Source organism: Moschus berezovskii, chromosome 20 (genome assembly GCF_049115385.1).
Source record: "Moschus berezovskii isolate FMDL1 chromosome 20, NW_MosBer_1.0, whole genome shotgun sequence".
Taxonomy (NCBI): domain Eukaryota; kingdom Metazoa; phylum Chordata; class Mammalia; order Artiodactyla; family Moschidae; genus Moschus; species Moschus berezovskii.
In genome coordinates, this window is record NC_142479.1 from 25,338,141 (window position 1) to 25,363,134 (window position 24,994).

The 24,994-nt window shown below is 42.2% G+C and overlaps 1 protein-coding gene across 2 annotated transcripts in view; it reads left to right on the forward strand.

Annotated features, from left to right (window-relative positions):
• Positions 1–24,994, forward strand: part of AATF (apoptosis antagonizing transcription factor) — a 116,904-nt gene that overhangs the window by 47,396 nt on the left and 44,514 nt on the right. For both annotated transcript variants that reach the window (XM_055400463.2, XM_088828655.1), the window contains exon 8: positions 530–613. In XM_055400463.2, coding sequence (XP_055256438.2) covers positions 530–613 — 84 coding nt within the window. The remainder of the gene's footprint in view (positions 1–529; positions 614–24,994) is intronic.

Genomic DNA, 24,994 nt, shown 5'->3' on the forward strand with positions numbered 1-24,994 from the left:
ATGGCTAGAGTATTCCATTGTATGGATGTGTACTATAATTTATTTGAACAGTGGATATTTATGTTTTCTCCAGTTTTAGAAACAGTGCTATAAGAAACATTCCTGAGCATTTATATATTTTTGTTTTTATATGAACATGTGGATATACTTCTAGAAGTGGAAATATTAAGGAGAATATGCATTTTAAATTCTGATAGATGTAAAATTGCCTCAAAAAAGCTACTGTATTTTCCATTACTGAGGATTGCCTGTTTTAGAGGTGAAAAATGATGTTTTTTCATCTCAATTTGCATGTATTAGAATGAGATTAAATATATTTTCATATAACCATTGAGTATTTGTGTTTTTTCCGTCAAGTGCCTATTAATGTTTTGCCCATTTTTCAATGGCATTATTTTTGTTCTTTAATTGTAAGAGCTCTTTATATCTTAAGGAAGATAGTGCTTTTACTGTTCTACACATTTTTTATAGTTACTGCATTACTTTGGTAACCTCATTGGGATTCACTCTTTCCTTCTCATTGATGTAGGAGATCCTTCCTGAGGCCCCTGCCAATGCCCACCTGAAGGACTTGGATGAAGAAATCTTTGATGATGATGACTTTTATCACCAGGTATGATTTTTACACTTTTCTTTTGTTATAAATCAGGCTTTAGCATTTTAAGACACTTGATAGAATTCTCTGACCTAAAGGTAGCTATCTTACTTGGGAAGGACAGAGTCAGGGTTTCTGAACATGGGCTCAGAATCGACTTGCTGTGTAGTCCTAGATGTGTTACTTTGCTTTTATATTTTTCCTTCTGAAATGAAAATAGCTACAGCTTCTTTGTTAGTTGTTACAGAGTATAAGTTATTGTAGAACAGTTTTAGTGTCTTTGCATCAGGTGATTTATTCTCTCTCAGCCACTTTTGATGATGTTCCTGGAGGATTTATTTTTTTGTTTGGTTTCTTGTCCTGTTACTAGTAGGTAAGGACATGGAGTTGAAAGACCAGGATCCCAGAATTCTTGAATTGCGTCTCTTCTCTTAAAACTTTCTTGTGTGTGTGCATGTTCAAATCAGTTAAGTACATATTGAGGTTGTCTGCTGCTGTTGATTATAATAATAGTGTAGTGCTTTGAAGACAGAAGGAATTGCTAGAGATTGAAATCTAGTCCAGTTCTCAGTGTCTCCTCCCAGTCATTCCCCCTGTTCTTGCCCTGCCCCTGTCATCTGCTGTCGTGCTGATCATTCTGACGATGGTTGTACCATCAAGGTAGGCTAAACATCTGGGCTATTCTAAAGAAATAATTTCCTCTAATTCTGGGTCTCTCTTATCAGTCATACATCTTAATGAAACATGCTGTAGGCTGTCCTCTCTCTAGCCCTGGAGAGTCAGGGATGCTGTTCAGTTTTGGTTGAGTCATTATTTGTCACAGTGATCTTTGTTAACTTTTATGGAAGACTTTTCGCATGCTTGTTGGAGGTGTAGCTGTAATGACTGTCCTATGTAGTATATGGAAGTACGAAGGAAGGAACTGAGGAAATCTATACTGTGAAGAAAGTGGAAAAAAGTGATTCTGTATTGCGGAAACCTCTGATTTTGCCCTAAAAGAGAGAGATTTTTTAAAATTAATCTTGCTGTTCACTCTGATGTTCCATTAAAATTATTGCTGTGCGTCTTAAAAGTAATGATGAGAGGGTGGAGGCAAGAGGATTGGTGTGTGGCCCCAGGTGTTCCCAGTCAGAGGTCTTGATTCTTTTTTCCTTTTTTTCTATTATGTCCATTTGTCAGAAGAGTGGGGAACTCTATTTTGCTCTAGAATGTCCAAGAGAGTACCCGACATGGGATACTAATGCTGTGTGAGTGTGTGAGATCATGGGAGACAATCCAAAATGTTCCAGTCTTCATTAATTGAAATGTACATTGTTCGATAGAAAGTGCATCATAAATTAAATAGGCCTAATGAAATAAACTGAAATTACTGGGGGAAGCTGCTTCCACTGGCAATCCTGAGTCTGAAAGATTTTTTTTTTTTGGCCTGGAGGTCTGCTTAAGAAGAAATAGCATTACTTGATTGGCCCTTCATCCCAATTAATAATTTTAACTTCGATAAATTCTGATTTCAGTTATGACTAGTCACATCTTCGCTTTTCCCCTTGCTGGTTAATTGGGGTGCTGGGGTTAATCTAAATTAAAACTTAAACTAATAGAGGTCAGCGAGGCAGCTGAAACACCTGAGTGAAACAAATGGGGCTGCCAGGCACAACTTTATCTTGGCTGTTTCCCAAGAGGGAAGTGGCAGCAAATTGGAGTTGTTTCAGCCTTCTGTAAAGGTGAATGATGGGTGACACTTGTTAATGTACAGCATCTCCGGAAGCATTCCAGATTGCTTTGCTGCCGCACCAACTGCTGCCATCCACGCACAGTCAGTAGGAACTGGACCAGTTGCCAACATCTGGCAGCACAGCAAGGAATGGGTGCAAGGCTTGAAACCCCGCAGATTCTAAATATGGTGCTTAGAAGTGTGCAGGCTTTAATCACTTACCACTCTTTGGCAGCAGGCTACGACAGCTTATCCCAGCCTCGTACATCACAGTCGACATCTGCTGAGCCGCCAGGCAGCTGCACATTCATTTTCTTTTCTTGCCTTTTCTCTTTGCCTCCTATTCCTCTTCTTCCTCGCACTACCCCCCACTTCCCCTCCGCCCCCCCCCCCCGCCTCCCTTCAGTTTTCCTCCCCCTCCCCCAGTATGCTTCTTGGGAGAGATGATCTGTAAAGATTACCGCTTCATTGTGTGCAAGTAATTGTGGTGATGCCAGGCCCTTGACAGACACAACGTAGCACCTGTTCTGCTGACCTGGTTAATTTCTTCTGTTGAGTGGGATTTACCAGAGATGGGAGCTGAAGCCAATTCAGTGATAAGGCTAAAGAAAATGGCTGTATGTTTTCTGTCACCTCCCAATTAAATTGGCTTCATAAAGTGCTTTCCTTTATTTGTCAGGGTAGTAAGCCTGAGCTAAGTGTTGCATTCAGAAGTGGTACAATGTATTACAATGGGCCTGTGAGTTTTCATTTGTGTTTTTTGATGCGGTGGGTTGTTTGGAAGAGCTTGGTGGTGAATATAATAACGTTTCGCCTTTTTATTTTTTTAACCATACTTGAAGCCAGACTCTTTGGGTCATGTTTTGTAAGGAAGAGATTATAGCCACATTGAATTTTAATGTTTCGTTGTAAGGGTTTAAAGGCTTACTTGGTTAAGTCATGTATCTCGAGGCTGTGTAAATGCCCTCACCACTGAGAATGGTGTTCAGGGTCAGAACATGCAACACAGACACAGTCACTCTCTTTGTTTCATAATGGGCCTTAAATCACTACAACTTAAATATGTCTGTGTTATTTAATAAAGGTACATGAGAGTGTGTATATGTGTATGTGTATAAGCAAATACATACGGAGTGGGGAGAGAACTGGAGAGTATCAGATACTGTAATGGTACTTTTTTTGAGCTGAAAAGAACCTCACAATAATGAGTCATTAAGTAACTTCCTGAAAGTCACATACTAGTACTTGATCCAAGATTTTTTAGGCCAAGCCCTGTTCTTCCCATACCTTTGTTTCTTAAATACTTCATTTGTGAGCCACAGGAAGACTTTAGTATTACGCTTTTCATTTTGTAAATAACTGAGCTTCATTTTCTTAGAACCAGAAGAAACATTATGTTGTGTTAGAAAGTAAATTTTTTTTCCCTTTGAAGGCAAATGATTTATTGAACTCCTGGTTTCTTAACAATTCTAATGAAAAAAATTAACCTTCTAGTTGTGTTCCTGGTTTGTTTAGAGTTGCTGAAAGCCCAGAGTGTGCCCAGCAGGGACAATTTTAGGAGGGAAACTGTTCACAGGCTTCAAACGTTGCTGAGTTCTCACTCGCTGAGGGGATCAGCTCGTACCTGGCTCAGTTGTTGTTAGAGTTCATTCCTAGAGATTATTTCACAAAATATGAAGGTTGCAGATGACCATGAAGGAAGAGCCATGTTTTCAGTGTCTGTTGTTCATTTTCATGATCCCGTTTGCTACTTTTTTTTTTTTACATTAAGTATGCTTTTAAGGTATGTTGTCTATATTGCCATTTAAAGTTGATTTTTGACTCGATAGGCCTGATGAGTTCTCAAAGAACGGAGGAAGGACTAATGTTTACTGAACACTAGTAACGGGCCAGCTCCTGGACTGAATAGACAGGTACTTGACTCATGTCTTCATTTCATCCTCCTGAGATCTTCAGGTTGAGCTATGACTGCCTTAGCAATAAGCTATAAAGTAACTGTAAAGTGACTGGGTTTTTTTAAAGCATTAAAAAAAAATTTTTTTTTTAGTTAATAATTGCTGCCTACAGGTTTCCTCTAGTTGCAGCGAGCAGGAGCTGCTCTCTAGTTGCGGTGTGTGGGCTCCTCGCGGTGGCTTCTGGTGCGGAGCACAGGCTCTGAGTGTGCAGGCTTCAGCTGTGGCGTGTGGTCTCTGGAGCGCGGGCTTGGTGGGGTGGCGCCCCGGCAAGTGACTGGGTTTGTTCTTTTCATAGCCGAGACCTCAAACTAGTTTCTTGTCATGTCACCTCGTGAGGTATTTTGCTCTGAAAGGACTAATTGAGCTTAGATACTGACAGGTCGATACCTGGATTTCTGAGGGTTCATTAGGATTTTGTATGTTGCTTCTAACTCTGTTTAGTTTTGATCTGGTTTGTCCTGTCACTTTGAATTTAACCAAGAGCGTCTGGAGAAAGGCATAATAGGTTCTGTTCTTTTGACGACCACTTTGATGGGTTAAATTTCTCCTTTCATCTGCCATCAGGACATGTCTATAGCTGACCCTGCCACATGCTGGACATTTGTGTCTAAGACATTTGGTAATGTCATAAACAAGTAATTACTAATTCGGTGAACTATTAAAAGTCAATAATGTTAAGAAATAGAGAAGAGGCAAGCTTTCTGACAGGGTGGTTTACTTTAATTAAATTGGTGGGTGATTAATATAGATGGCTGATGGGGTGGCTTTAATTGTATGCATTTAGATCGTAGTGTGAATAAGGGATGTGTGAGGCCATTCCTATGGTTAACAGCTATACAGTGTTCTTGTTGGCGTGTGTCTTTCCAGTGGTTCGGTTGATGGCTGAGAATATGCTTTAAAGTTTGATTTGAACCTACTCCTTTTAATTTGTTGCTGGAAAACAGATCCATTCTGTTCAGAGCAGTATTTCATTTTTAGTTTGACTTTGAGATGTTGCAGCTATTTGAGATGTGGATAGTGTTTCTTAAAAGTTTGATAAAATTTATTACATGTATATCTTCTTGGTGACTTTAGAGAGGGTGTATATATGAAGTGCATAATTTTGAAAATTGAAATTATGGCTGAAGTTAGAGCAGAGAGTTAATCAGTTAGGTTTCTTAAGAAACCAGTATCAGTGTCTAATTAAACCCCAGTTTTAATAATTACAAGATTTTGTTTTGAATCTGTGCAAGAATTTTATTTGAGATGCATTCTAGTTTCTGTGTTGCCATTGTCTGTCTGTCAGTGTTTAGTCCCAAAGATAGTATCAATATCGGCATTTGATAGCTAGCGTGGGCTTGCTATTATGGAGCCTGCACACACAAAAGCCACATTTTAAATGCAAGGTCGAGAAATTTGATCAAACAGCAGCATCAAGGGAAGGCACACACGACTGGCCTTCATTTCTTTCAGTTCTCTTGCTTTAAAAAAACACCGGAGCATGACTTTGGTTCTACTGCTTCATGTAGACAAAGGTAAAACCTCAGAACAAAGCCTAAAACAGGCTCCATTTGATGGAGCCAGCTAGGAAAGAAAGAAGACTTGGCCCAGAACCATCAAAGAAACTTTTCAAATGCGAGTGGTCCTGTGGTTATTTACTAGGCAAATATGTGGCCAAATTGCCTTTTCTATACTAATATAATGTTAAACCCAGTGTCAGCTGGTTGAGTGTCAGTTAGACACAGGAGTCCAGCAGTGTTTGAGTGGGCTCCAGTGAGGAGTTTGGCACTTTAGAAAGGGGCGCACTACCTGTTCACCAAACTGGGCCTGGTGTCGTCTTGTTTTTAAGTTACATTCAGTCTATGTAGCTCCTTAAAGCTTTCCTTTAAATTATAGGGACAGTGACTTGGCATAAAAGGGGAAGTTAATAAACAGCTTTAAAAATTATTTGTAGATCTAGCATAGAACCTAATTGCCCTGAAGTTAGACAGTGTCTCTGAAAATTGTCCATTCCAAACTGACTTTGTACTAGAGCCTAGGGGACTAGGGTAGGATCGTCACATCTTTAGACACTGAAATCCAGGTGTTCTTGGTCCACATTTGATCTTCTTATATATTTATTTACTTATATATAGCTGTCCTGGGTCCTGGTTGCGGTGCATGGGCTTCCCATTGCAGTGGCTTCTCTAGTTGTGGGTCCGCAGGATCTAGGTGTGGGGGCTTTAGTAGTTGCAGCATGCAGGCTCAGTAGTTGTGGCGCATGGGTTTAGTTACTCTGAGGTATGTGCGATCTTCCCCGACCAGGGATTGAACCTGTGTCCCTTGAATTGGCAGGCAGATTCTTGACCACCAGCGAAGTCCCTGACTTTTCTAGCATACTATGCTGCCTTTTGACCTGACATACTTAAAAGTCCATTTGAGTGTTTTCTTTTCAGATTCATAACTGTTTAGGAAATTGAAGATGTACTGTGACAGTTCACATGTGTCACTTTCATGCCGTTATGTGCTTCATTCACTAATTGCTATACCAGATGCTAGTTTTACAAAGACTGATAAGACAAACCCCTGCCTGAGGAATTTGTGTCATCTAATGAGAGCAAAAGTGAAAGTGTTAGTCACTCAGTCATGTCTGACTCTTTACAACCCCATGGACTGTAGCCCGCCAGGTTCCTCTGTCCATGGAATTCTGCAGGCAAGAATACAAGAGTGGGTAGCCATTCCCTTCTCCAGGGGAATCTTCCCAACCCAGGGATCGAACCTGGGTCTCCTGCATTGCAGATGGATTCTTTAAGGTCTGAGCCACCAGGGGGAGTCCTAACAAGAGCAAAGTTCTCAATTTTGCAGTCATATAGCTCCTCTTTCAGAGTATGACTTTAATAAAATTTAAATGAAGAAGATAGATGGTGCATTAGAGCAATCAGGTCCTTCATACGAAAATATACATGTAGCTCAGACTGAGCTCCCAATGCAGGGGGCCTGGGTTTGATCCCTGGTCAGAGAACTAGATCCTACATGCGGAACTAAGACTTCACATTGTGCAACTAAAAATCCTTCATGCCATAGCTAAGACCTGGCACAGCCAAATAAATAAATAATGTTTAAACAAAACAAAACCAAATAGTTCCGTAGTGCTGTCTTATCACAAATGTGCCTCACATACTTGTTGGCACACAGGTTTTTCTCTCAACAGACTCCTAATTCCTAAGTCATGTCTCAGTAACTCATAAAAGACCCTGAGACATGGTGTTAGATATTAACTCTGAATAATATTATAAATACACTATTTTCCAAGAATTTAGTGATTTTTAGAAGCCAACATTGCGAATTTGATATCCACTGAAACTTATTTCAGATTAGAGGAACCTTCAGGGAGATACTGCTTTGGGAAAGATCTCTGATCTTCCCCTTGCTTACAGCAAGTAATAATAAAACCTTCCTGCTCCCGGCCGGGGGTGAGGCGGGGGTGGAGGGGAGAGCATTCAGGTTGGTGATGGGTATTTAAAGGTTCATTTTGCTGTATCCTACCTCTGTGTATTTTTTTTTAATTTTTCTGTAATAAAAAGTTGAGAAGGTCTTCAGATTTCTTTCTTCCTTCCATTAATTGATTCAGCAAATATGTGAGTATCAACTACATATTTATCGAGTAACTTGTTCTAGGCTGTGCTATTTGATGCAGTAGCCACTGGCCACATCAGTTCAGTTCAGTTCAGTCGCTCAGTCGTGTCCGACTCTTTGCAACCCCATGAATCACAGCACGCCAGGCCTCCCTGTCCATCACCAACTCCCGGAGTTCACTCAGACTCATGTCCATCGAGTCGGTGATGCCATCCAGCCATCTCATTCTCTGTCGTCCCCTTCTCCTCCCGCCCCCAATCCTTCCCAGCATCAGAGTCTTTTCCAGTGAGTCAACTCATCGCATGAGGTGGCCAAAGTATGGGAGTTTCAGTTTCAGCATCAATCCTTCCAATGAACACCCAGGATTAATCTCCTTTAGAATGGACTGGTTGGATCTCCTTGCAGTCCAAGGGACTCAAGAGTCTTCTCCAGCACCACAGTTCAAAAGCATCAATTCCTCGGCGATCAGCTTTCTTCACAGTCCAACTCTCACATCCATACATGACCACTGGAAAAACCATAGCCTTGACTAGATGGACCTTGGTTGTCAAAGTAATGTCTCTGCTTTTTAATATACTATCTAGGTTGGTCATAGCTTTCCTTCCAAGGAGTAAGCGTCTTTTAATTTCATGGCTGCAGTTAGCATCCGCAGTGATTTTGGAGCCCCCCAAAATAAAGTCTGACACTGTCTCCACTGTTTTCCCATCTATTTCCCATGAACTGATGGGACCAGATGCCAGGATCATTGTTTTCTGAATGTTGAGCTTCAAGCCAACCTTTTCACTCTCCTCTTTCACTTTCATCAAGAGGCTTTTGAGTTCCTCTTCACTTTCTGCCATAAGGGTGGTGTCATCTGCATATCTGAGGTTATCGATATTTCTCCCGGCAATCTTGATTCTAGCTTGTGCTTCTTCCAGCCCAGCGTTCCTCATGATGTACTCTGCATATAAGTTAAATAAGCAAGGTGACACTATACAGCCTTGACGTACTCCTTTTCCTATTTGGAACCAGTCTGTTGTTCCATGTCCAGTTCTAACTGTTGCTTCCTGACCTGCATACAGGTTTCTCAAGAGGCAGGTCAGGTGGTCTGGTATTCCCATCTCTTTCAGAATGTTCCACAGTTTATTGTGATCCACACAGTCAAAGGATTTGGCATAGTCAATGAAGCAGAAAGAGATGTTTTTCTGGAACTCTCTTGCTTTCTCCATGATCCAGCGGATGTTGGCAATTTGATCTCTGGTGCCTCTGCCTTTTCTAAAACCTGCTTGAACATCTGGGAGTTCACGGTTCACATATTGCTGAAGCCTGACTTGGAGAATTTTGAGCATGACTTTACTAGCGTGTGAGATGAGTGCAACTGTGCAGTAGTTTGAGCATTCTTTGGCATTGCCTTTCTTTGGGATTGGAATGAAGACTGACCTTTTCCAATCCTGTGGCCACTGCTGAGTTTTCCAAGTTTGCTGGCATATTGAGTGCAGCACTTTCACAGCATCATCTTTCAAGATTTGAAATAGCTCAACTGGAATTCCATCACCTCCACTAGCTTTGTTCGTAGTGATGCTTTTTAAGGCCCACTTGACTTCACATTCCAAGATGTCTGGCTCCAGGTCAGTGATCACGCCACCGTGATTATCTGGGTCGTGAAGATCTTTATTGTACAGTTCTTCTGTGTATTCTTGCCACCTCTTCTTAATCTCTTCTGCTTCTGTTAGGTCCATACCATTCCTGTCCTTTATCGAGCCCATCTTTGCATGAAATGTTCCCTTGGAATCTCTAATTTTCTTGAAGAGATCTCTAGTCTTTCCTATTCTGTTGTTTTCCTCTATTTCTTTGCATTGATTGCTGAGGAAGGCTTTCTTATCTCTCCTTGCTATTCTTTGGAACTCTGCATTCAGATGCTTATATCTTTCCTTTTCTCCTTTGCTTTTCAGTTTTCTTCTTTTCACAGCTATTTGTAAGGCCTCCTCAGACAGCCATTTTGCTTTTTTGCATTTCTTTCCACGGGGATGGTCTTGGTCCCTGTCTCCTGTACAGTGTCACGAACCTCCGTCCAGAGTTCATCAGGCACTCTATCTATCAGATCTAGTCCCTTAAATCTATTTCTCACTTCCACTGTATAATCATAAGGGATTTGATTTAGGTCATATCTGAATGGTCTAGTGGTTTTCCCTACTTTCTTCAATTTCAGTCTGAATTTGGCAATAAGGAGTTCATGATCTGAGCCACAGTCATCTCCTGGTCTTGTTTTTGCTGACTGTATAGAGTGTCTCCATCTTTGGCTGCAAAGAATATAATCAGTCTGATTTCGGTGTTGACCATCTGGTGGTGATGTCCATGTGTAGAGTCTTCTCTTGTGTTGTTGGAAGAGGGTGTTTGCTATGACCAGTGCATTCTCTTGGCAAAACTCTATTAGCCTTTGCCCTGCTTCATTCCGTGCTCCAGGGCCAAATTTGTCTGTTATTCCAGGTGTTTCTTGACTTCCTACTTTTGCATTCCAGTCCCCTATAATGAAAAGGACATCTTTTTTGGGTGTTAGTTCTAAAAGGTCTTGTAGGTCTTCATAGACCCGTTCAACTTCGGCTTCTTCAGCGTTACTGGTTGGGGAATAGGCCTGGATTACTGCAATATTGAATGGTTTGCCTTGGAAACGAACAGAAATCATTCTGTCGTTTTTAAGATTGCATCCAAGTATTGCATTTCGGACTCTTTTGTTGACCATGATGGCTACTCCATTTCTTCTAAGGGCTTCCTGCCCACAGTAGTAAATATAATGGTCATCTGAGTTAAATTCACCCATTCCAGTCCATTTTAATTCACTGATTCATAGAGTGTCGATGTTCACTCTTGCCATCTTCTGTTTGACCACTTCCAATTTGCCTTGATTCATGGACCTAACATGAATGCAATATTGCTCTTTACAGCATCGGACCTTGCTTCTATCACCAGTCATATCGGGTATTGGTTTTGCTTTGGCTCCATCCCTTCATTCCTTCTAGAGTTATTTCTCCACTGATCTCCCGTAGCATACTGGGCACCTACCGACCTGGGGAATTCCTCATTCAGTATCCTATCATTTTGCCCTTTGATACTGTTCATGGGGTTCTCAAGGCAAGTATACTGAAGTGGTTTGCTGTTCCCTTCTCCAGTGGACCACATTTGGCTGTGGTCCATGTGATCAGATCGACTAGTTTCCTGTGATTATGATTTCAGTGTGTCTGTCCTCTGATTTTCCCTCACAATACCTACCTTCTTATTTGGGTTTCTCTTAACCTTGGATGTGGGATAGCTCTTCACAGCTGCTCCAGCAAAGCGCAGCCACTGTACCTTAGCTGTTTAAATTTCAGTTGTAGCTAATTAATTAAAATAAAGTTGAAAATTCAGTCTGTCAGTCATGCTAGTAACATATTGAGAGCTGTAGCCGCTAGGGGTTATTGTACTGGACAATGCAAATATCGAACATTTACATCATCACAGAGGCTTCCCAAGTGGCTCAGTGGTAAAGAATCCACCTGCCAATACAAGAGACTTGGGTTCAATCCCTGGGTCAGAAAGTGCCCCAGGAGAAGGAAATGCCAACCCACTCCAGTATTCTTGCCTGGGAAACCCCACGTACAGAGGATCCTGACAGGCTGCAGTCTGTGGGGTCACAAAGAGTCAGACAGGACTGAGCACACACACACATCATCACAGAAAGGTCTGTTGGAGCTCTGTGAGGGGCTGAAACAAAGCAAAGGCCTGCCCTCTATCTTAGAAACATTCATTCTGTCTTAGAAACAGGATGATACTGCAGTGGAAAACAGTAAAACGGGTATGGATGAAGGGGCCTAAGACAGGGATGGGATGGTTACTGTTTTCAGGTAGGGTGGTCAGGAGATTCAGTGATACTTGAGCAGAGCCCTGAGGGCAGTGCACACCAGACCATGAAAGTTTTGGGGGGAAAGGGAATGGTGAGTGCAAAGGTGTCAAGGCCCTGCCGCGGCTAGCGTGTTCTAGGAAATAGGGAGGCCTGTACCCCCAGGGTGGGGTAGGTAAGAAAGAGTGGGATAGGAGAGCCATAATGGGGGGCCAGGTCCTGAAGGAGCTTGTAGGCCACCCTAAAGCTTTGGCTTTCACTAGTAAGCCACTGGAGAGTTTTGAACAGAGGAGTCACATGATTGGACTAATAATTTTGAAGCATCACTCTGATGTGTTGAGAATAAATTCTAAGGAGGCAGGGTGGCAAACAAGAAACAGGAGGCTGTCATGATAGTCCAGGTAAGAGATGGTAGTAGCTGGGACTGAGATGTTTTAGAGGGAGTGCTGACAAGTGGCTGGACTGAATTTATGCTGAAAGTTGAACTGACGGGTTTGGCTGGTGGATTGTGTGTGGAGTGTGGGAAGAGAGGGATCCAGGATGACTTTAGGGATTTTGGTCTGAGCAGTTGGATGGATGAAATTGCTATTTACTGAACTGGGGACAAACAGTGAGGGAAGCTAGTTTGGAGAAGAAATCTGGAACTCAGAACACTGGATTTCCACACCCTGCCCCACCCTGCCCCACCCTGGAGAAGGAAATGGCAACCCACTCCAGTGTTCTTGCCTGGAGAATCCCAGGGATGGGGGAGCCTGGTGGGCTTCCATCTATGGGGTCGCACAGAGTCGGACACGACTGAAGTGACCTAGCAGTAGCAGCAGCCCCACCCTGACCCCATGGACCTGTGCTGATTTTAATTATTTTTATTCCAAATTGGTTATATTAAGATATCACTGAAGCATTCATAGGGAATTGTTGAGGGGGTAGTTATGTAAAATTTTGGAGTTCATGGAGAGGTCTGAACTGAAGGGATGAATCGGAGAGCCATCAGCATATAGATTGTATTTAATACCAGGAGACTGGATGAGATCACCTAGGGATTGAAAGTGGAGAGAAAAAGAGATTCAAAGCCCACGTCCTGGGGCATTCAACATTTTGAGGTTGGGGAGATGAAGAGGATCTAGTAGAGGTGTTGGAAAAGGTGAGAGAGAATAAAGGAAGAGTGATTTCCCAGGTTTCATATCAAGGTGATTCAAGAAGGAGGAAATCCAATATCATCCTTATACCAAAACCAGGCAAAAATATCACAGGGAAAGAAAACTACCGACCAATATCTCTAATGAATAGAGATACAAAAGTCAACAATCTACTAGCAAACTCACTTCAGCAACACATAGGCAAGAGTACTGGAGTGGGTTGCCATGCCCTCCTCCAGGGGATCTTCCCAACTCAGGGATTGAACCCGAGTCTCCCTCATTGTAGGAGGATTCTTTACTGTTTGAGCCACCAGGAAAGCCCCCCCACCCCCCGCAAAAAAAAAAATTATATACCATAACTAAGTGGGATTTAGCCCAGGAATTCAAGATTGTTTTAACATCAAAAATCAATTAATGTAATCAAATAATGTTATAAGGACCAAAAACATGATCATCTCAATAGATGCAGAAAATTGTTTGACACCCTTTCATGATAAACACTCAACAAATAGGGATAGAAGAGAATTCCTTACCTAGTAAAAAACATCTATGAAAACCCATAACTAACATCCTATTCAGTGGTAAAAGACAGTAAACTTTCCCCAAAGATTAGAAATAAAGCAAGGATGCTCTTGTCACTAATATTCAACATTGTACTGGAGGTTTTAGCAAGGGCAGTTAGACAGAAAGAAATAAAAGGCATCTAAGTTGGAAAAGAAGAAGTAAAAGTATCTCTTTGCAGTTGGCATGATCCTATATATAGAAATCCCGAAGAAGCCACCAGAAAACTACTTGATCATGAATTGCAGGATACAGAATAAACACAAAAAAATCGGTTGTGTTTCTATACACCAGCAGTAAGCAATCTGAAAAGTTAAGAAAGCTATTACATTTACAATAGCATCCAGAAGAGGAAAATACCCGAGAATAAATTTAACCAAGGAGATAAAAGACATATTGTTGTGTGTGTGCGTGTGTATGCACTCAGTCACGTCCAACTCTTTGTGACCCTGTGGACTGTAGCCTACCAGGCTCCTCTGTCCATGGAATATTTTCAAGAACACTGGAGCAGGTTGGCATTTCCTACTCCAGGGGGTCTTCCCCACCCAGGGACTGAACCTGAATCTCTTGCATCTCCTGCCTTGGCAGGAGATTCTTTACCATTGGTGCTACCTGTGAAGCCCCAAAGACCTGTACGCAGAAAGTTATAAACATTGCCGAAAGAAATTAAAAAAAAAAGACCTAAATAAATGGAAAGCCATCCCATTTCATGGATTAGAAAAATTCTAATTTATGGTTTAGAAGACTTCAGTATTGTTAAAATGACAGTACTCCTCATTTGATATACAGATTCAGCACAATCTCTATCAAAATCCCAGCTGTCTTTCTGCTGAAAGTGATGAGCAGATCCTAAAATTGATATGGAAATACAAAAGACCCAGGATAGCCAAAACAATCTTGAAAAAGATCGAAGTTGGAGGACTCATAGATCCTAATTTCAAAACTTATTACAAAGCTGTAGTAATCAAGATGTTGTGGTACTGGTATAAGGTTAGGCAATAGATCAATAGAACACAATTGAGAATTCAGAAATAAACCTTTACAGTTATGGTCAATTGATTTTTGACAGGGGTGCCAAGACAGTGGTGAGAAGTCTTTACAACAAATAATGCTAGGACAACTGGATACCCACTTGCAGAAGAGTGAAGTTAGAGCCCTCTCTCATTCCTACACGAAGATTAACTCTAAGTTGATCATATACAAGAGAAAAAACTAAAACTTTTAGAAAAAAACAGGAGTAAATCTTCATGGCTTTGGGTTAGGAAATAGTTTCTTAAATAGGACAACAAAAGCACAAGTGACAAAACAGAGTAAAAAACAGATACATTGGACTTCATCGAAATTGAAAACTTTTGAGCTGCAAAAGGTCCTACCGGAAAAGTGGAAAGACCCACAGAGTGGGAGAAAATATTTTTAAATTGTGTATCTGATAAAGGACTGGTATCTAGAATATATAAAGAACTCTTAAACTCAACACTAAAAGCAAATAGCCTGCTAAAAAAATGGCAAATGATCTGAATAAACATTTCTCCAAAGAAGATATTTAAATAAACAGTAAGATGCTCACTGTTATTAGTCTTCAGGAAAATACAAATCAGAACCACAATGAATACTACTTTGATCACTAGGATAGCTATGATCAAAAAAGACAGATAACAAGTTTGGGGAGAATATGGAGAATTTGGAAGCCTCATACACTGTGGGTAGAAATATAAATTGGTGCAGCCTCTATGGAAAACAGTTTGGTAGTTCCTCAAATCAATCATAGAGTTACCATATGAGCCAGCAGTTCTACTCTTCGGTTTATACCCAAAAGAAATGAAGATCATATGTCCACACAAAAACTTGTGCATGAATATCTGAGCATTATTCATAAAAGCCTTAAAGGAAACAACCCAAGTGACCATCAACTGATAAATGTATAAACAAAACATGGTATATCCATACAATAAATATTATTCAACCATAAAGAGGATGAAGTACTGAAACTTGCAACATGGATGATATTTTGAAAACATTATGGTAAGTTAAGTGAAACAAAAGATTCACAGGCCATATTTATATGATTTATTAAATGCTCCGAATAGGCACAATTTATAGAAGTGAGGAAGTGGATAGGTGGTTGCCTAGGGCTGGCAGTATTTGGGGGTGAAATGGGAGTAGCTGATGAAAAAAAAACTGTCTTTTGACAGTGATGAAAATATTCTGAAATTGATTGTGACGATAGTCGCATACCTCAGTGAATATACAAAACCATCGAATCATAGTTTAAATTGGTGAGCTGTGTTTTGTGTGCATTTATCTGAATAAGGTGTGTTTTTTTTTTTTCCTTAAAGAAAAGAGTGACATACTGTGTTGAATGTTGCAGATAGATCAAATAAGATAAGGAATGAGAACTGGCTATTTGGTTTAGCAACGTGGAAGCCATTGGGACCTTCACAGAAACTGTTTTGTTTCAGTGCTAAAGCAGGTTCAAGAGAGAATGGAGGGAGAAAAGTTGGAGACGGCATAGACAGTCTGGAGAAAGCTTGTCCTAAAGGGGAGAAATGGGGCAGCAGGGGGCAGGAGCGGGTTTCTTGTTTGGTTTTCAGGTAGATGTCCTCTGTATGTTGCTTTTGTTGTCATCCATTTGTTTATTTTTTAGGCTGTGCAGGGTCTTCGTTGCTGTCCACAGGCTTCTTGTCGTGGAGCATGGGCTTTAGAGCCCATGGCCTCAGTAGTTGCAGCCCTCAGGCTTAGCTGCTTGTGGGATCTTGGTTCCCCAGTCAGGGATCCTGTATGCTGTTTTCTGATGGAAATGATCCAGTAGAGGACATCATGCATGTTTCAGGAAGGAGGTGAGAATGGCTGCTGCTGTGTACACAGGTAGAGAGGGGTTGGTCTGATGGACAGCTCTTGTGTAGATATGGGCGTGAGGACAGAGTATGGGCACTCTTGTTCCCAAGGAGCTGTGGGGAGGGTAGTATGTGAGGTTCTTACCTGAGTGCAGGGGCTGGAGGTTTGAGCAAATAGAAGGTATGGCAGAGTCCTCGAACAGAGCTGCTGCTGCTGCTGAGTCACTTCAGTCGTGTCCGACTCTGTGTGACCCCATAGATGGAAGCCCACCAGGCTCCCCCATCCCTGGGATTCTCCAGGCAAGAACACTGGAGTGGGTTGCCATTTCCTTCTCCAATGTGTGAAAGTGAAAAGTGAAAGTGAAGTCGCTCAGTCGTGTTCGACCCTTAGCGACCCCATGGACTGCAGCCTACCAGGCTCCTCCATCCATGGGATTCTCCAAGCAAGAGTACTGGAGTGGCTTGCCATTGCCTTCTCCCCTCGAACAGAGCAGGAGAGTGTAATTGGGAGCACTGGAGATCCGCGTAAGGTTAGTGGAAATGGTTTTAAAGTGAGTGGGACCAGCTCAGTCCATCTTGTCTGTTTCTCCACTTATTGCAGCCGTATGGATGCAGGTACTGAGATTTAACAAGGAAATACAGGTACATAATCCCTCACCTGCAATTCTGATACTAAAAAAATCCCTCACCTGCAATTCTGACACTGAAAACTTACAGTAGTGTGCTTGTTTGTTTTTGTAAATTTGGCAAAACATCGTGGTGGCAACATCTGAATGGTTCTGAAGCCGTATTAACCTATGAAAGTGAAAGTCATTCAGCTGTGTCCAACTCTTTGTGACCCCATAGACTGTATCGAATTCTCCAGGCCAGAATACTGGAGTGGGTAGCCTTTGCTTTCTCCAGGGGATCTTCCCAACCCAGAGATTGAACCTAGGTCTCCCCCACTGCAGGCAGATTATTTACCAACTGAACTACTAGGAAGCCTGCGTATTAACCTATAAGGCTTTATTTATCCCACTAGGTGGGGATATTCATGTATTTTACTGCAGAGGTGTTGATGTGTTTGACTTTGGGGTGCTGCCCCAGGTTTTGTTGGGGGCATTTATGGTATCATCACCTTCCCCCAAATCCCAAAAGCTGTATCATCACCTTCCCCCAAATCCCAAAAGCTCTGAATTCCAGGACACATCAGTCCCCGAGGGACCGTATGGCATACAGACCGTGGATCTGTATGACAAGGGGACAGCACACAGCAGACTTGAGGGTGTTTACCAGAAGTGACCGTCCTGGTGGATGGTGGCATCACATGCCCATGAGCATGGAGAGAAGCGAGCACGTGAGGAGGAGACGGGAGGCATGCTGAAAAGGCGGCAGGATCAATGGGCTATTGATCTGAGTGGGGGTAGAATTACTGGAGTCTGCAGGCTAAAGGGAGAATCCTGGAAGGAGAGGCTGAGGTTTGTTTCCTCTGGGCTTTTAATCCTTAGAGGACATAATACAGAATATAGGTTAGCCCTGCCCTCTTGGTTCCTTGTAAAGCCTTTTTAGCAAAATAATCTCTAGTTCTGAATGACTTCCTCTTCATTCTTTCAATACAAATGTTACATAGCATAGTGTCATTATACAATAGAATACCATTTAATGCCCAGAAATATTCAGTGATTGATCTGGTATCCAAAAGGATGTATAACCCCTCTCCTCACCGTTAATTTTATGGATAGAAAAAAATATACGTATATACAAGCACACACCAGGACATCTATCCATTTACCAAGAGACAGAACACTGGAAATGGGGGCTGTTGGAAATTCTAAACAATAGCACTTCTGGTACCTTGTTCCTTTTGGTATAGGTTAGGAAGAATGGCTTAATGCAGTCACTTAGTCCCTGTAAAATTCTTTTTATGTATAGGAAAAAGAAAGGAAAAGCAAGTTCTTTAGCAGTCAAATTGCCTAATTCTCTCTCTGTCTTCACATATCAGAGCCGAATACTGGTAATGATTTACTTACACTTCTAGTTAATAATTAGACATTGGGAGACACCATATATCATCCCTAATGGAATATATGGGGTCTGATGAGAAAGTTTTCTGTTTTGACTAATAAATTTTAACCCAAATGGCTAGGCCTGGTGAAATATTACGGCCTTCGAAATATTTTAGAACTTGTGCTGAGGAAACAGTGTGAATTTCCTCAGCGAATGAATTTATCATCCCTTCCAAATCACAGGCCTTAGCTCCAGCTGTGGAGTGGAGGCACGAGGCAACGCTGAATCAGAAAGTGGAAAAACTAATCAAATCCTTAAAAGACCAAGGGCAGTGAGGCAGAGTTAAGGCTGACTTTTTCAGCGGTCGCCTCGAGCTGTACATTTTCTGATGTTAGTAACCAGAGGTGGGTTATCTGGAACTTCAGTAGTAAGATGTGCTTGGGTTTTTATTCACACATTTGACTTCTCTCCAGTCTTCTCTCTATTATTAATATTATTCTTGTAAATATTATATTTGCCGCTGCAGAAGTGGGATGCTTTTCATTTTTGATCCAAAGGTCTAGAACTTAACTCTCTCCTTTCAGAGATACTACTGAATAGTCACTGTGAGCAAGGCAGTGTGCAGAGTTCTGAGGGAGGAGAGAATTTTGAGTGAGACTGTGCCTTGCTCCCAGGACGCTTACAGTCAAGCAAAGGAGCTGTAAACAATCAGAGTGCTGGGCGAGGGGGTGATAAAGAATTCAGGAGAAAGGAGATTCATAAGGTCTGGGAGAGTTAGAGAAGGCTGTGGGGAGGTGATGGCGTTTGATTGAGGCTTTTGCAGAGGAGTGGATAGGATGCTGCAGAGAGTGAGGTGGAGGGTGGCTGCGGGAGCAGAGGGTAATGGGCTGGGGGCAGGTCCTGGAGAGCGAGGAGCAGTTAGTTGTCCTAATAGAATAAATGGTAAAGGAGAGGATCACTTGTGCATGAATTAATCATGGTTCAGTTTGGAAAACGTCCTTCAAATAACAGTCTGCTTTTCCGGTATTGACTTACTGTTGTGAGTTATTTCTGTGCTTTTTACACTTTCTCCCTTCCATTCTGATTTTCCTTCATTACATATCCTATTTGTTATCCACTGTTGGCGATCAGTAGAAAGGAACTTTGAGTTATCATATTTGCTTGTTATTGTTGGCACCTGTGGTGATTCAGCTATGGAATTTTTTTGTCCCAAACTGAGTTCTGTCTTTACCTATGAGTATCATTATCTGATGTCGACAGTATTTTGATTTATTGAACACTTGCATTTTGGAAAGTGCTTTACTTTTATCATCTTTTAAGATTGCAAATCAACTTTATGAGGTACAGTTATTATGAGGAAACCGAGTCTCAGAAGGGACAAATAACTTGTCCCAAACTTCGCATCTAATAAAGGGCACAGAACCCAGGTATGTCAGACTCCAAAGCCATGGCATTTTACAGACTTCCTGGGCGATGTTTACAGTTTTGTTGAACCATGGGGCAGAATTGAAAACTCATACATAGAATCATTAGATCTTAGAAGATGGGAGATGGGCACCTGCAACCGGGATTTGACAAACTGATAAAAGAAACACTGATAATAGAAAGCACTATATGAAATGAATTCCCACCTTTATTACAAAGATGTCAAGACACCTTTCTTGCAGTAAAAAGACCAGCTTGAAGATACTACAGAAAGAGTCAGTGTATGAGGGGGCATAGGGGAGTTGGTTAGAGGAGGAGCAAAAGACCTGTTCCCACTCTTCTTTTCCTGAGAAGAACCACCGGGAACTGAGACCCAAGAGGGAGGCAAGATCGACATCATTTTAACAGTAAAATAATGAGAAGTGTTTTGAGATGTTTTTCATTCATTTGGATTAAGTGGTTTTTTTTAAAAATTCAGGTTCTCTTGGGATGGTTGAAAAAGGGCAGTTCCCACGCACTTAAACCACACAGTTCTCTAGGCCCTGTGCAAGATGTGGGAGAAAGAGAATGTTTCTTGAGGAGGAGGTACTGATAATCGTGCAGTCACTTCAGTCTTGTCCGACTCTTGGAGACCCTGTAGACCGTAGCCCGCCAGACTCCTCTGTCCATGGGATTCTCCAGGCAGGAATACTGGAGTGAGTTAGCGTGCCCTCCTCCAGGGGATCTTCCCAACTCCGGGATCGAGCCCATGTCTCTTATTTCTCCTGCACTGGCAGGCAGGTTCTTTACCACTAGAGCCAAGAGATTGAAAACCAGGAGGTTCCCCAGTTGCTTAGCAGATAGTGGTACTCTGGATTAAAAGCAACGTGTTACACACTATGATTCCTTTTGTTTAAAAACAAAAGGAGTGTCTGTGTGTGAGAAAGTAAACAAAAATTTGATGTTTTCTGCCAGAAACAACTCCCCCACTCTGTGCATGTATGTATTTATTGAGCTCCTTCAGTGGGCAGGATAGAGTGGTGAGCACATTGTTACATTCTCTGCTTTCTGTGAAGCAGACAGTTGTCTAGTGGAGGAAATAGACATTAATCATGTACTCCACTAATAAAATGTAAATTAAATACATTAGGAACATCATATGAATGTGTATGGAGGGCTCCAGTTAAGAGAGGCTTTCCTGAGGAAGGAGGTAATTGAGCTGAGATTTAGCAAGGAGGTAGAGAAGGTGGTGCAGTGGTCAATAATCTGCCTGCCAATGTAGGAGATGCAAGAGACGTGGGTTTGATCCCTCGGGCTGAAGATCCCCTGGAGGAGGGTATGGTAGCCCACTCCAGTGTTCTTGCCTGGAGAATCCCGTGGAGAGAGGAGCCTGGTGGGCTGCAGTCCATGGGGTCACGAAAGACTCGGACACTACTGAGCACACATGCGAAGGGTGTGATGTAAGCCAGTTAGTGGTTAGGGAAGCATGTTCCAGATGGTGCAGATGCAAAAAAGGGTTCCCAAGACATCTCCTGTCTTTGTCCTTCTGGCCACATGCTCTCATTTTACTGAAGCACGTCTTCCTGTGAAAGAGCCTGTGGAAGGTAAATTATTGAGTCCTTGCCTGTGTGAAATGCTTTATGAACTCTCATCTTGGTTAGTGCTTTGGCTGTGTATGGAACTTGAGGTTGAAAGTCATTTTCCTCAGCATTTTGAAGGTTTTGCTCTGCTGTCCTCTGACATCTGTTATTGCTATTGAGATGTCTTATCCCATTTAGATTTATGTTCCTTAATGTTTTGGATGACTGCATAATTCATTGTCAAGACTGGGACCCTTGAGGTGCTAGCCTGAAGAAATAGCAGGACGGGAGGCTTTAGCCAGGACTCTCTGTGGTAGATGGGGACATATAGTCACCCTCTTCACGTGTGACCTATTTTTCCTCTCACCCTTTAGGATCTTTTCTTTGCTTCTAGAGTTCCACATTTCATGACGCTGTGTCTTATAAAAGGTTCTTTTTCCTTCATTGCACTAGATTGCATTCAGTTCAGTTCAGTTCAGTCGCTCAGTCGTGTCCGACTCTCCGCGACCCCATGAATCACAGCACGCCAGGCCTCCCTGTCCATCACCAACTCCCGGAGTTCACTCAAACTCATGTCCACAGAGTCGGTGATGCCATCCAGCCATCTCATTCTCCGTCGTCCCCTTCTCCTCCCGCCCCCAACCTTTCCCAGCATCAGAGTCTTTTCCAGTGAGTCAACTCGTCGCATGAGGTGGCCAAAGGATTGCAGTTTCAGCTTTAGCATCAGTCCCTCCAATGAACATCCAGGATTGATCTCCTCTAGAATGGACTGGTTGGATCTCCTTGCAGTATAAGGGACTCTCAAGAGTCTTCTCCAACACCACAGTTCAAAAGCATCGATTCTTCGGCGGTCAGCCTTCTTCACAGTCCAACTCTCACATCCATACATGACCACGGGAAAAACCATTGCCTTGACTAGACGGACCTTGGTTGGCAAAGTAATGTCTCTGCTTTTTAATATACTATCAAGGTTGGTCATAACTTTCCTTCCAAGGAGCAAGCGTCTTTTAATTTCCTGGCTGCAATCAGCATCTGCAGTGATTCTGGAGCCCAAAAAAACAAAGTCTGACACTGTTTCCACTGTTTTTCCATCTATTTCCCATGAAGTGATGGGACCAGATGCCATGATCTTTGTTTTCTGAATGTTGAGCTTCAAGCCAACCTTTTCACTCTCCTCTTTCACTTTCATCAAGAGGCTTTTGAGTTCCTCTTCACTTTCTGCCATAAGGGTACTGTCATCTGCATATCTGAGGTTATTGATATTTCTCCCGGCAATCTTGATTCCAGCTTGTGCTTCTTCCAGCCCAGCGTTCCTCATGATGTACTCTGCATATAAGTTAAATAAGCAAGGTGACAATATACAACCTTGACGTACACCTTTTCCTATTTGGAACCAGTCTGTTGTTCCATGTCCAGTTCTAACAGTTGCTGGTGGTTATTAGTTCATTCCCGTCCTTCGACTTGGGGAGGTTTTCATAATTATTTCTTTAATAATTTTCTCCCAGCCTTTGTTAGGTAGGTGTTTAACTTCCTGGATTATCCTCTAAATTATTTTCTTCTTTCACAAATAATCAAGGGATATTATCTGTTTGCTGAGAGATTTTTGTACATTTGTCTTCCAGTTCTATTGAAAATGTTAAATGTTTCTTGTGTTCAATTTCTCATTTTACTCTTTTTCTCATAGCATCCCATTCTTGTGGAAGTTTTCTCTCACTTCTCTGAGGGTGTCAGAGAGGAGGAGGAGTTGTGAGTTCTTTTTCTTGTCTTTCTTTTGTCTGTGTGTGTTTTGTTTGTTCCTTGCATTGCTTTCTTGAGTTGCTTTTTTTCCTGTTTGCTTTGGTCTCTGTCTGAGGCTTTCCTCAGATGCTGGTGATCCTTAGCTGTCACTTCATGTTTCCGAGTACAGCATTCTAAAGTATCTGAAACCTGGGTGGAGCTTTCTGTCTCCTTTGTATGTAATTTTGCTGAGAACTAACCTTTTGGTTCTCAGAACTTGGAAATCTTCTTTTCTGGGGAGCTGGGGGATGACCATTCAGTTTCTCCAGAAAACATTCCCCTGCTCTCCTGCCTAGGAACTTGTCATGTGGCGACAGTGTCCTGGGCACAGGGTGGGGAAGGAGACAGAAGGTCCCAGACGTCAGCCTTCTGTGCCTTGTATCTCTCAGTTTGGAGCTTCTGTGGCTCCGTTTTTCTGGAGAATCAAGCCTCCTTTTACCCTGGGGGCAGTCACTTGGCCGTGTGGATACTCCAGAAGGCCCCTTGGTTCTGCCCTCCTTTCAGGGGAGCCGCCCTCTGAGCTCCTGCTCACAGGGGTTCCATGGGCCTGATTTGCTTCACGCTTACCTTCATTGCCTGTGGGCCTTTGGGTGATAATTTCCTTTTTGCTCTTCTCCTGACTATCTTGGAAAATTTTGTGAAAGTCTACTCTCATGAACTCTCCCTTTCCTCTTTTTTTCTTGTGGGTTAATACATCTTTTTTTTTTTCCCCTCCTCTACTGTCTCTTGGAGGAGTTGAGAAGGGAGATGAGATAAACCAATATGTTCAGCCTGCCATTTTAAACGGATTCCAGCATGCCTTTTTCCAGGCAGAGTATGATAACTGCTGGTTAGATTCTGATAGTACTGTCAGTGCCATTCCTCGCATACGTGGTTAGGGGTCACATAGGTTTTTGTGGGCTGACGGGGGAACCCACCCACATGTATGATTTTCCCCTAGAACTAGAAAATTGTTTCTGAATTGACTCTCTGGAGGAATTATAACAGACTAGAACAAAAATATTTCACATACCTCTCCATTTTCCGGATCACATAGAAAATTACAGATACTGTATCATTATTGTTGAAATAAAAACCTTTGGTAACTAACAGAAACCTGAATTCTAATGGAAGAGTTTGTTCGTAAGTGAAGCCATAAAAATTGAATTAAGAAGCAAAGCTAAATTCTTCCATCAGTATCCCTAAAACTTCATTTTTCAGCAACTTTTTGGAAAGCAGTATTCCTAATTAAATGTAAGCCTAGTTGATAGTGAGAGCTGTGGGAAACGGCAGTAGCCAGGAAAAGAATTTATTTACCTGTATTTTCTTGCTGCTTTCTTATTCCTGACTTATACACAACAGGGTCTTCTCACCCAATGAATTCATCGGACTGAATGAATAACCTAGACTCAGCCAGATAGACCAATAAAACTCTCTTCCTAACCACAGATGACTAAGAATAACTGTAAAGCACCAAGGTAATGAAAATGCAACCCAGAATATGTAAAGTACACAGCTTGGTGTTGGCTGTGTGTGTCACACCCCTGCTGTGGCCGCGGGGCCCCCGTTTCCAGCTGTCCCATTGTGCTGGAGCAGCTTTCCCCAAACTCCCAGTGGCTGTCATGGCCCCAGTCTCAAGGGATCAGAGACCATTAGGAAAACCAGGAATGGTGGCTGTTCTCTCATGGCTGGAACAAGGTAAGGGCAATGAGATATAGTCATTCCATTATTTTCCTTCCTTTTTAAAAAAAATATTTATTTTTAATAGATTGATGATCGCTCTGCAATATTTGTTTGATTTCTGTCATACATCAACATGAATTAACCATAGGTGTACATATGTCCCCTCCCTCTTGAATCTCTCTTCCACCTCCCGCCCATTCCCACCCCTCTAGGTTATTACAGAATAAGCCCCACTGGGGCTTCCCTTGTGGCTCAGATGGTAAAGAATCTGCCTGCAATGCAGGAGACCCAGGTTCAATCCCTGGGTTGGGAAGATCCCCTGGAGAAAGGAATGGCAACCCACTCCA